Source organism: Amblyomma maculatum, chromosome 1 (genome assembly GCF_055883805.1).
Source record: "Amblyomma maculatum isolate TAMU_Amacu chromosome 1, ASM5588380v1, whole genome shotgun sequence".
In the NCBI taxonomy this organism is placed as follows: Eukaryota; Metazoa; Arthropoda; class Arachnida; order Ixodida; family Ixodidae; genus Amblyomma; species Amblyomma maculatum.
Window position 1 is genome coordinate 67,336,801 of NC_139344.1, and position 12,721 is coordinate 67,349,521.

The 12,721-nt window shown below is 46.8% G+C and overlaps 1 protein-coding gene across 1 annotated transcript in view; it reads left to right on the forward strand.

The window, feature by feature from the left end:
• The window catches only part of LOC146202701 (uncharacterized), a 498,035-nt gene that overhangs the window by 452,592 nt on the left and 32,722 nt on the right, over positions 1 to 12,721 (forward strand). Inside the window, exons 7-8 of the mRNA XM_084601880.1 lie at positions 5,401 to 5,504; positions 11,697 to 11,897. Coding sequence (XP_084458006.1) covers positions 5,401 to 5,504; positions 11,697 to 11,897 — 305 coding nt within the window. The remainder of the gene's footprint in view (positions 1 to 5,400; positions 5,505 to 11,696; positions 11,898 to 12,721) is intronic.

A 12,721-nucleotide genomic window follows, 5' to 3' on the forward strand; every position in this document is an offset into this window, starting at 1 on the left:
CTGTAGACGTCTCTGGTAGTGCCTGCCCACTACGCCAAAAGTCTAAAATGTCCGCTGGAGGTGTGCACGAGAATCTCAACCATTTATCCTGAATGTCTACAACATTCAAGGAGGATGTGAAAACTAATCATTAATGCCGGTGCTTTGAAAACCATGTCCAAAAAATGTTGCAATCTAAACTGTCCTCACTTTTGTTCTCACATCTAACTACCATTGGTAATCAAAATAAATATAAACGAGAAATTGTGAATTCCGCTTTATAATCATAGGGACTAAATTGTTGCAAATAGCCAAACAAATCAAGAACGAGAACTTTTTTTTCACTTATTTCACTTCTCAAGTCAAGGCATAAAGACATGACAAAGGCATTGTCCTCGTTTTGTTCGCATAACATGTATTAAGGCAAACAAAAACACATATCTGATTGTTATCAGACTTGGTTCCTCTGATTTCCTCCCAATTAATCAAACTTCTTCATCGGCAATGCTTGAAATTTAATTTGCGTTGACAATGGAGTCGGCCGTCAAAGCGAAACCGATGGCATCTGAGATAACATTTATTCGGCGTCGTCCTCTATGAAGGCTCGTTCATGTTTATCTGAGCATTGTCATTCCTCCTGCCGGCCTCGGCCACAATACTTTCTACTTTGCCGAATTCTTTTAGATACACGTTTTAGCGCAGTTTTTTTTTTTAGCGATATTTATTGCCTCAGGGCATCAGTAGGGTATGAGATGAAGGATGAATAAAGGATTATTTATGTGTATATTTTTGTCGATATATTGAGGAAATGAATTTGAGAGATGTTTGTAGTACGTATGTGCAGTTACAAATCACTCATTATTTTTCTCACAATCAAGGAGAATTCCTCAGAAGAAGAGAAAGAAGAGCCACGAGCGAGCGGCGTGGCTCCTCCTCTTCTTGTGAGAATTTCGTTTTGGTTCGTGGCTCTCTTTCGCTCGGTTATACCGACAACGGCACCAAAGGCGACGCTGAAGTGGCGCACAAAAGCTGCGCTATATATATAAAAAAATTGTCTCCTTTTGTTGTACGATAAGCTCCACTTAAAACGGCGTGTAGATATTTTTATAACACCTCGCAGGACTAATTAAGAATAAGCCTCAGTGAGCAGCTAGCTCCTGATGAGCTAAGTTTTCGTCCAAGTGAGCACTGATCTATTTTTCTTGGAGAATTTAGCTAATTGCAATGTATCGGCAGCATCTATGCTCGCGCCATCTATACACCTTGCCACTCAGTGGTACTGCAATCCTGTAAATGTGTGTCTTAAAAAATTGCAGCAAGTTTCACCGGCATGTTTAATTCCCATACACCACGCAGGCCTTGTCTGAATTGTAACGGGAGCAATAACCCTGCACTCGTATTCAGAACGAGAGTCTGTGATGGGTTTCTCATATTCCGGGCTACCAAAGGCCTTATTTTTCCAATCCTACTTGGGGTCGTCGTCGACTTCGTACGGCTTCTTGCTGCTGCCTAACACTCGTGTTTTCATCCTTGTTCATCTTACAATTGTCATTGCATGTTTGGTTTTTGTCATTGCCAAATTGGGCCATCTTTTACTCCCGTGCCTCCAATGTTGTTCCTGTTTTTGGCGTCTGATAACACATTCCTCGAGGATGAGAAGGCGTGCGGACGACTACAGCAAGGTGAAAACATGTGGGCACGATTATATATTATAGCAACATAGCATAGCGGGCGAGTTAGTATTGCCTCTTGAAAGAGTGAAACAGAGCAGTTAAAACGAAGGACCAGGGAAAGGAGAGGCACGTACGCGAGCTTTCCTGCATGCTTCTTTTCTTTTTTGTCGCATCAGGCACTTTCTTTGCACGGCACGAAATTATCTTTGCTTAACGGCGGCGACAGTGTCTAAGTGTGCTTTTTATTTTCCGAATTCTTCGATGGAGCCACACACTGTTACACAATAAGCATTTAGAGATAAAAGCGGTGACCTACGTGTGAGACACGTGGAATGTGTGTGTGTGTGTGTGTGTGTGTGTGTGTGTGTGTGTGTGTGTGTGTGTGTGTGTGTGTGTGTGTGTGTGTGTGTGTGTGTGCGCGTGCGCGTGCGCGTGCGCGTGCGCGTGCGCGTGCGCGTGCGTGCGTGCGTGCGTGCGTGCGTGCGTGCGTGCGTGCGTGCGTGCGTGTGTGTGTGTGTGTGTGTGTGTGTGTGTGTGTGTGTGTGTGTGTGTGTGTGTGTGTGTGTGTGTGTGTGTGTGTGTGTGTGTGTGTGTGTGTGTGTGTGTGTGTGTGTGTGTGTGTGTGTGTGTGTGTGTGTGTGTGTGTGTGTGTGTGTGTGTGTGTGTGTGTGTGTGTGTGTGTGTGTGTGTGTGTGTGTGTGTGTGTGTGTGTGTGTGTGTGTGTGTGTGTGTGTGTGTGTGTGTGTGTGTGTGTGTGTGTGTGTGTGTGTGTGTGTGTGTGTGTGTGTGTGTGTGTGTGTGTGTGTGTGTGTGTGTGTGTGTGTGTGTGTGTGTGTGTGTGTGTGTGTGTGTGTGTGTGTGTGTGTGTGTGTGTGTGTGTGTGTGTGTGTGTGTGTGTGTGTGTGTGTGTGTGTGTGTGTGTGTGTGTGTGTGTGTGTGTGTGTGTGTGTGTGTGTGTGTGTGTGTGTGTGTGTGTGTGTGTGTGTGTGTGTGTGTGTGTGTGTGTGTGTGTGTGTGTGTGTGTGTGTGTGTGTGTGTGTGTGTGTGTGTGTGTGTGTGTGTGTGTGTGTGTGTGTGTGTGTGTGTGTGTGTGTGTGTGTGTGTGTGTGTGTGTGTGTGTGTGTGTGTGTGTGTGTGTGTGTGTGTGTGTGTGTGTGTGTGTGTGTGTGTGTGTGTGTGTGTGTGTGTGTGTGTGTGTGTGTGTGTGTGTGTGTGTGTGTGTGTGTGTGTGTGTGTGTGTGTGTGTGTGTGTGTGTGTGTGTGTGTGTGTGTGTGTGTGTGTGTGTGTGTGTGTGTGTGTGTGTAAAAATATCGCTTATCAGAGGAACAAGGTGCTGCAAGAAACGTATTTGTAGCGCACGGAGCAACGCTCGCCTCACCACCTTCAGTAAAGACGGATGGGAGTGCAAACGATACGGCGCGGTTATGTGATCAGCGCAGAAGTAGGCAAAATGAAACTCGGCCTTCTCTCTAAGACCCGAGATTTAGCTGTGGCGAGAAAAAAAATAATAATAGCAGCGCTCATGAAGTGGCTGCGATGAGGCTACCGGCAGTAGCACACTACTGGAGCTCACACAATCCGACGAAACGCGCAGCTGAACACGGCTCACTGATTACCGTGGCCGTTTGTTTACTGCTTCTTTGGAAAGGCCGTTGACGAAAAGCAGAGCATACAGGTAGGTTCCCGCACATGGTTCAAGCTTCTCCGGTTGGGTACGCACGGTAGTATATTACAGAAGGCGCTTCTCCGAGTGTAACAGCTCCGTGCCGCGTTCGTCCCGTCAGCGTAAGCGCGAACCGCACAGTGGACAGTGCCGGTAGCGCTAAACAGTCATTTATATTGGCGCTATACATTGTAATGTTTGTTTAGTTATTTTCAAAACCGCTGCAATGCGACTTTTAGCTTTGTTCGACACAACAGGTGTGTTGTGTTTGAATTGTTCTGTTCTCGTCCATTCTGTGACTGGAGCAGTGGACAGACCCTTGCCCCCTTTTCCGCGCGTCGCCTCGAGAACTCGCCTCTGTCCGCGTAATGTCCACGCCCAGCGGAACTGCCCCGACGGCGGGCTCCGTTACCCTCCTCTTGTTCTGCAAGCAACTCCCATCTGTGGACGTTTCCAGCGCTCCCTCCGTTCTTCGGCCGGCCAGTTCGGCTTTCGCCTTGGCCGACGCTGGTTGCACCCTCTTGTCTGTTTAACAAACGCAGTTAAAAGTACCGCGTACGTCTTCGCTGCATTGACGACGCACAAACACGACAAGGTGCGACCAAACTTATATATCTGCAATCTTTGTAGCTCTGCGTAGCTGCTTTTAACGGTTCGAGACTTGTTCAGTGCCTTACCCCAAAAGTTATTCGTCAGCTTTAAACTGAGGCAGCCAAAGCGGTGATTGCGTTCTTCGACGACCGCCGAGCGCATTATCTGCTATCGCAACCACAGAGTTGTTTACTTTCTTGTAGCGCAAGTCAGTGCAATAAGGAATTAATTTCAGTGCCATGCCAGTCTCCTCTCCTCGTCTGTCGTCTACAGCGTTGTCACCTCTTTGTATCAGTGTCCTGCATTTTTCCGCCACCGGACTTTATGGTTGTCCTAAGCATTGCTGCAAAGGCTGTCATATGCGCTTATTTCAGCGCCGTCAATTAACTAAATTTTCTTAATGGTCGCAATGATATGCTGTTGAAATTTGTTTGACGTCCCTTGACTGCAGGCAGCTTGTGAGAGACGTCTTAGGGTTGGGCTCTGGAATAATATTGACCGAATGGGTTCTTTCTAACCTGCATTGAATCGGTCAGGTGTTCTGCATTTTGTGTGACAGTGATTCGTTCCCATGTCCTTGGCATAAGTCGCCGAAAGCATTACCGTGGGGACCAAGCAGGGGAATGTTCCTCTGAAGGCTATGTTTGGTGCGCTGCTTATTAAAATATATTTCATTTTTTTTTATTCTGTTGTTTTACGTGATCGCGTAAGTGCCTCGTGTCGCGGAAAAGTCGGCATCGGCGCTGTCTTGTTTGTAACGTGGTAATACGCAAGTTATTTCGTATAAACATGTGACGTAACTGTTCCTTGTGCAGTGTTCACGGTGATGTCTTACCATTTCGCTTCCCACTTAAAATCCATCTGCTAGTCATGTTTAGTACTAGTTTACGATAGGAATTCAAACCAACAACATAGACATGTGTCTACGATTGTATGCCGTTAATTGAAAGTGTATACCGAGGAGTGAGAGATATACTGCGCCTTCATTCCCCAAGACCAACCTAAACAAACAATAATTAATAACAATGGCGGAATGAAAATGTGGTGTTAAAGGAACTATCGCGTCTACTATTATAGACAAAGCTATAAAGCGTCACTTTATTTTTATTTTTATTTTTTTTTTTCATTTTTACGCTTTCCTCGATTTCTAGTGTCCCCTATATTTAAGGTTTTCATTATTTTGGTGCTTTTTAGGACGAATTTTCAAGCGTAAGACGTACGAGCGGATCTTTGCTCTCTACGCCTTAATTTTGTTGGTGTTTGACTTCTGTTGTGAATCCCTCAAAACGTTCTTACTTTTGAATCTGTAAAGCATACATTACTCTTTAAAGAAGAGTGACGTGGCGAAGCCGCTTAGAACTGCCCGCTCCTTCCTGCACTGGACGTCGCGTAAGCACTTACCAGGCGTTCACGATAGACGCACGCATTTTGTTGAATGATTACATTTTGAATACTTTTTTTTTGTGTGTTAAAAACGTGTCCTTTTCTTCTAGTGCAGAGTACAAGAACCACCATCACACTTTCTGGATTGGCGGCAACGATTTGCAGTACGAGAATTGTTTCACCTGGGCTGATGGCCAAGAATTTGAATACACACGTAAGTTCTCGGCAGTCTCTATTTCAGTGCTTAATAAGATAATTCTTTAAAGAATTATCTTACTCGTTACTTCTGCACTTTTGTTCATTTTGGTATATCTTGTGCATTGTTTCGACGAACGCGTCGAACATGTAACAAAGTATTAAATGCGCATTTTTTTCCTTGAAATGCACCTCACTGAGCCACCAAACCCGAGTCAAATATATTGCTTAATGGCGAGCCAACTGACACATCTTTCTTTTGGGATTATCATAGAAGTGAATAAGGCCCCTTGAAGCCTTGAAACCTTAAGTGCAACTTAATTTTTAAATCAAAAGTCAGCAAAATCGTGGTGATGCTGCACAATTAATTTTCTTATTCTTTTTCTTCTGAATTTGGAACATCTCCACATAATCATAAACAGAGCTGGAATGACTCATCTGGAGATAGTTTTCTCAGCAAAAACCGGTTCACACGTAGAATTTCATACTGAAAAGGGGCAGATGAAAAGTACGTGGCCACAAATCATTCGAATTACTTCTATAATTCCAGATTACACGGTAGAGTTTGTGCAGAATAAGAAACTTCCACGGCTTTCTCAGTAGCTGTAAAAGTGGTTTATCTCATTTAAAAAAAAAAAAAAGAACTTTTCAGTTCTGCTGGCATGCTGGGTCCTGTTATCCCGCCGGACTTTTATAGCCAAGCATAAAGTGGTTAAGCCATCAGCAGATGTTTACATGATGTTAAGGAAGTAATATTTTTGTAATATTTCTCATTTCGATTCCTTATTTTGGCGCCATTTTGACCATCTCTGCACATCCAACCGCACTTAAAATTTCACATCAAGTAATTTGCTTTGTTCTTCAAAGAGGACTAACCTTTGGGAAATAAAATGCTTCAATTTTCAATTTTCGAGCAATAAATTTTAACGCTATTTATTTCTTGCTCCTTCTTTACACGAAAGCTATAGTCACGCATCTCTTGACTTTGAAGAGAGTTCCTTTTTTAAACAACCGGCAGCAAATCTTGAGTATTGTGTTTGGCGCATGATGTTCGTAGTTTCCATGTATGCCAAAAAAAAACACCACAACGCAAATCTTGCCGCGTGCCACAAACAATAATTGCCCTGTACCTGTGTGAACGTGTTTTTCGTGATATCTGAGCAAGAAAAAGCGGCAGAAGAAATCCTGCCCTCGAGTATTACAGCGGCTCGTTTCGAGGAGGGCGACCTACGCCCTAGGGTAGCACTGGAGATTAAAGTTTCCATTTTTCCTGCGGGGCGAGTAGGAACATTATAAACAGCTCTGCCTTTTGGACGCCTCCATGCTTTCAGCTGGCACGACGTGCGCTCAGGGATGACCTTCTCGGTGCCTGTGCGAGCGGGAGGAAGAGGGCTGCAGCACCTCGCGAAATAACAAGGGGGGCTCTTCGCCATGCGCGGTCCGGCCAAACCACCCGGCGAAGATTACTTTCACGAGCCACGCGCAGCGCCCCTGGCCGAGAATGTAACACGGGAAAGCACTCGGAGCCTGCGCGCACCGTATTTCCCATCGAGAAGTATTCCCTTTATTTTCTTGCCCTTCCGCCTCCTGAACTCCGAAGGGAGCTGCCTTCTTAACTCTGATAAACGAGGCAAATCGGCTGAGCAGTGGCGTCCTTTGAGTCCAGGAATCCGTGGCCTTTTCCAGAGTCTTTTTTCCCCCTTCGGGTACCGCATAAACAATAACTCCCCCTCGCTCGACGGGGAGACAGCAACAGGCCCAGCCGCTTGGTCCTCCGCAAACTTCACCGCCAAGTTCCGGCGCCGATAACACCGCAGCTCAACAGTTCGGTTTGGCGCCATTTTGGCGGGTTTGGGCCGCGCTCCTTTTGCTAGTGCCCGCACGTCGGCTCGGGGCCGGATGCGGGCTTCTGGCGCACCCTTTCGCTGCCGACGGCCTTGCAGGCGCGCCGTCGTTAACTCGTGGCCCCGCTTGCTGCAAAGGGGATCAGCGGCCCAGATACCCGGGATCAGGGATCGACGGTTATAGAGCCCCTATCGCGAACTGGACGCTTTTGCACGAGCTGCCTCCGGTGCGGGCGCTCTGCGGATTGATTTACGGCCGCCGAGAAGCCGAGCTCTCTGCTGCCGGAATGGGATCACTCGTTCGTCCTTAAGAACGCCATCTTCGAACGTGCGAATACGCGCCCTTTCACGTGAGGCGAGGGCTCACGCATAATTCATTTATTCAGTTTTCTTCTTTTTTCTTTGGAGGGAAGGGGGGGGGGGGGGGGGGGCCAGTACTATTTTTCTGCCGAGCGCCATACAACGTTTAGCGTTACGGTGGAGGATGACGCCATCCCCCTGGAGCTCCTCACCGTCTGCGTACGACCAAAAGATGTAGATATCCTGTCGCGCAAACAGAAATGCCGTATACGTACAGCGTTCTCGCTGCGTGGCACGCGCACAATTCTTTCCTTTTCTCGTCCGCCCTGCGCTAAAGTCGTCTTTTGCGGAGAGACAACCACCCGGAAAATACGCCCAATTCTCAGAAGCGTTGCACACTCTCAGTTTTCTTTTTCTTTTTTACATCGGAATTTGTCATCGTGATAAAAAGAAGCTAATAGGACAGAACACATTCGGGACAGCGGTTCCGTCTGCACGGTTGGTTTGCGCGCCGTTCGTGTATCGGCAGCATTCAACTTTTTTCCGGACCATGCAATGGCATACATGCAGACACACTGCACATGGATTGGTCGCCCTTGCGACGGGCTTTTCGCCTGCCGAGATATTATCGAATAAATCACAAGAGGAGCAAAGTTATTTGCTTTCGGGAACTCCCATATCTTAAACCCTTAATTATCTTTTTTTTTTCGCGATGATCTTCGTAGTTCTATAATGACACTCATCAAGAGTAAAAACTGAGCGCGTTGTCAAACGGAAGCATCTGCGTTGGCGGACTGCGCAGACATTCGAGACTTTTTGCGTTTTGTGCGGCGAAAACTGCGCTCGACACCCTTCGCTCTATTGGTAATGTCCGCGCATACTTTTTCGACCTTTCATTATTTTTTTTTTCTTTTGACGGCCGCTGCGAGCGCTTCTTGCTCACGCGTCATGAAAGCCACCAAGCGGACCACCTCGCTACAAACGTCTCTAGCAGTGCGCATGGTGGTGGTAGCTGTGGCGCCATTTTGTTTGCCATGCAGGCGCAGCCACTGCATGCTTTCGCCCGCGGCCGGGTTAAGCGCACCGCGCGGAGCAGCCAAACCGTACGGCCCCAAAAGCGCGCATCGCCGCGGCCGCCGCAATAATTGTGGAATGTTGTGCGTGCGGCCGAGGAACGCGAAAAGAATTTTGATGCCGCCCGCCGCTTCGCGCTTATCACGTGTCAGTTTTCGGTTTGTTCGCATTGCTGTTGTTCCTGCTGCTGCTTCCGTCGCCTCTGGGCTTCCCCTTTCTTTCCTTTCCCCTCACGCTTTGTTCTCTTTTCCTTTCTTTTCGTCGTGTTCCTGGCCGGCAACGTGCCCGTGTTTTTGAGAGCAGCTTGTGCGGTGGCGGTTTCGCAGAAAACCAACTTTCTCGTCGAATCTCGCGGCCCATCCGGCATTCGCGAAGAGGAGAGGGGAAGAAAGAGAAAAAGGCAGCAAGGCGATTCAATGAGCGCTCCGAGGAATTCGCCGCTGCGAAAGTATTAAACGAAAGCCCACGCCGACATAAATAATTCAGTGCTCCGAATCGTCGGACATCGACACAAATAGAAGCGCGTTCTAAAAGAAGCGAGCGAAAAGAAAGAGCGATGCCGAGGGGAGAGCGAAACAGCAGACGATTCGCTGCCGATCGAGTCACAGTGGCAAAGCCAAAGTGGGTTTCCTAGTAATTGCGTTTTCCAGCTTAGCGTCGCGCATTCTTTTGATTCTGCCACGGTTTATCTAAGTGGCGCTTTTGTAGGAAAGAGGGAAGGCGAGTTGGAGGTGCTTTATTTGATCGCAACAGGGGTCGCGTGCGCAAACGAAAACGAGGGGGCAGAGATTATGCAGTGAAGAGCAAGTGTTTTGCTTGACTACGAGGGCGACGTAAAATGCGCCTACAGAAAGCCAGAGGCGTCTCTCTGAAGGTGGACTGCGCGCACAGCGAGTTTCTCTCGGTTTCAGTACGCTAAAATGCATTATAAATTTTGGGAAATTAAAGTTTTTTTTTTTTCTTCTAGAAATCAGTTTAGGCGACGCGTGTTGCGACGCGAATGCAAAGAACGAAATTGGCTTCGAAAGCTAAAGTTGACTTTGCCAGTCTTGCATCAGCGGCTTTGACGTCAAACGTGGTCACAGTGCATTGCGACTAGCTAAAGGTAAATAGGTGAAACTAGTAAACTGTTCTCTCTGAGTCATGACAGAACTACTAATGTATAACAAAAACACTGCAAGCAATGCGGGTCACACCCTAAGCATCCGGCTTCGGTCTCGTAAGGCTCGTTAAAAAGACGACGTGAAGAAGGTATGCAGTTAAGCAGGAAGATTGCGCGGTAAGCACATTTGCTTCATCTCTATGCCATGTTAAGGGCAAACTTTTACCCGTGCGCCCTTTCGCTCTTACTCTATTTTTTCTGCTGAATATTTGGGCTCTAAAAGAAAAAAGGAAATTTTGTTCTTTTTTGGCCGTCAAGTACGGGATGACGTCTGGAGTTCAAGCAATGAAAAAATGATCGAGTTTTGCGCTGGATGTTTGCAGACAACTTCGTTACTTTACGTAAGAGATTACCGTCACTGCCTTCAAGCAAAAGCTGAGTTTCTGTTATAAACGCAATTAGGTCCCGAGAAAGCGGCCTGCTTTTCGTACCTTTATGTTCCTTACACACGCTTGCTTTCTTTTTTTCTCGTTCCTTTCTGAAACTAGGTTGCACTACAAGGGAAAACTGCGTCACAGGCCCGGGCTCTACTTCGAGCTAATAAAAAAAAAAGAAAAAGCGAGGTTCAGCCCCTCTTTTTCTCGTGCTCTGTGGTTAGGAAAAAAGGCGCCATTCGCCGGCAACAGTCGCTCGATGTGTGCCTCTGCACATGCCCTGAACGAGCAGACGCGTTGCACAACGCTGGCCCGTGCGAGCCGACTGAAGACTACGTCGCATAACTGCCGCTTGGGGAGGCTGTTTGCGACAGCACGCGCTGGCACAAAAGCGGCCGCCTGTGCGGGCAGCCCAGAACTCAAAATCCACGTGCACGATCACGCGTACGCAACATCTGGTGGGCAACGTGAGCGATTAGAGCGCCACCACCACCGTCAGCAACAGGAACGCTCATTCCCTCATAATGACCTCTTTGAGCCCCACCCGAAGTCGATTTCCGCCTTTACACATCACTACATGCAATAACAAACGAGAAAGTGGGAACCACGATTAAAAGACCACGTAGACCTACCATGAATGACGCAGTTCTTTTGTTTTGTTTTGTTCGGCGACATTGTACGGTGGGGTGAAGTGCGGGACAGAGCTAGGCTCACGAACGCCTGCACATTCTTAGTGCAAGCATTTACATTCCTAAATAAATACAGGGGCAGAACATAGGTGTGAGTGGTGTGGAAGCTTGCTAGTCTGGCGTTCTCCATGTAATAGAATAACTTCAAGTATCTGTTGCGCTGATACATGTCATCAAAGTTGGAAAAAGCAGCGCAAAAGACTGGACTAAGAGACAAAGACATGAGTGCTGACTAGCAACTGTCCTTCTTCTCTGTGCGTCTCTCTTCCTTCGTCCCGCTTTTTTTTTTTTGCGCTACTTTCTTCAAGATTATCTGTGGCCAACTTGCCCAGCAACACAGCTTGATATCAGCGAAGTGCGTAGTGGAAGCTTAATCATGCAGTGCTAGAAGCATGATTGTGCTTGTGTGCTGGGGCGAATTTTTTCGCCGTTGGGAGAAACGGCGCCAACTCCCCGCAGCACCGCTCAGGCTTCGCAAGTGTTCAATTTCGTCAACTCTCTCCCCAAAGTCGTGCGAGCTTTACATACTCTTTCTTAACGAATAAAATCGCAAGCACGAGGAAAGTTCCGCCTTTCGTTGCCGTCAGTTATAACTCTGCTCGGTCAGTCACGGCAGCTTCTCTACGTCCTGTCCTAGTTGCATTGAAGTAGAAGCTATAGCAGCTCGACATCCACGGTTTTGCCCTTGCGACGCGTTCACGGTCCAACCTCATGCTCATGCCATGCACTGCTCTCCGAGCTAATCGATGCATGTCTTCCTCGGAGCAGACTGGTTCCCCGGCTGGAGCAGCCGCGGTGGCTACGGGGCACAGCCCAGCGACGACGGCCTGGCGCAGCAAGACTGCGTCGAGGTGCGCGACGTGTTCCTCTTCCCGAGCAAGGGCCAGGGGCACACGGCCACCTTCTACTGGAATGACCGCCACTGCGCGGTCGCCAATCCGTTCGTCTGCCAGCGGCTGCGCCACGGAGGTAGAGGAGAGCTTCTGTTTGCTGTGCCCATGCCAACTGGGCTTCTCAGAGCGAAAGCTGCTTTATTATTATTATTATTATTATTATTATTATTATTATTATTATTATTATTATTATTATTATTATTATTATTATTATTATTATTATTATTATTATTATTATTATTATTATTATTATTATTATTATTATTATTATTATTATTATTATTATTATTATTATTATTGAACAGAAAGTGGGGGTAATGCACGGAACATTGAAGTTACCCCTAATTTGTGCAGAAAATTGTTATCGTGTTTTCTGTGCATTTAGATACCTGAGTCACCGCTTGCACTTCGATTCAACCGATTTGGCTGGGTCATTTTCGGGCTTTGACCACTTTCATTAAGCAAACAATTTACTTCGCAGCATAAATAATTCGGAGTTGACGGTCAACGTGTTGATTTGAGAAGTCTACGATTACCGCTTGTCTGAACATCAGACTACTTGGTTTTTTTTTTTTTTTTTTGTCTTTTTTTTAGTTCTGAATGTAATAAAATTAGGCCAGCGTATGCGCGCCCACCCATCTCGCAGTGGATTCTAGTCTGGTAGCTGAATTCATTTCACGTGCGAATAACGAAAGTGAAACTTTGGTAAACGCGGCAAGCCGTAAGTTTTCTTTACTCGATCTAGCAGACAAAATCAAACCATGGCGCTAGGCACAAGTCACTGTTTTTGGGCGTGCTTCGTTACCATGCGTGTCTTTATAAAAAAAAAAAAAAAACCGCTGTAATTTTGCAATCTAATTTTGCAAGCCCACTCGGATCATTCACCCAATAATACTGAAG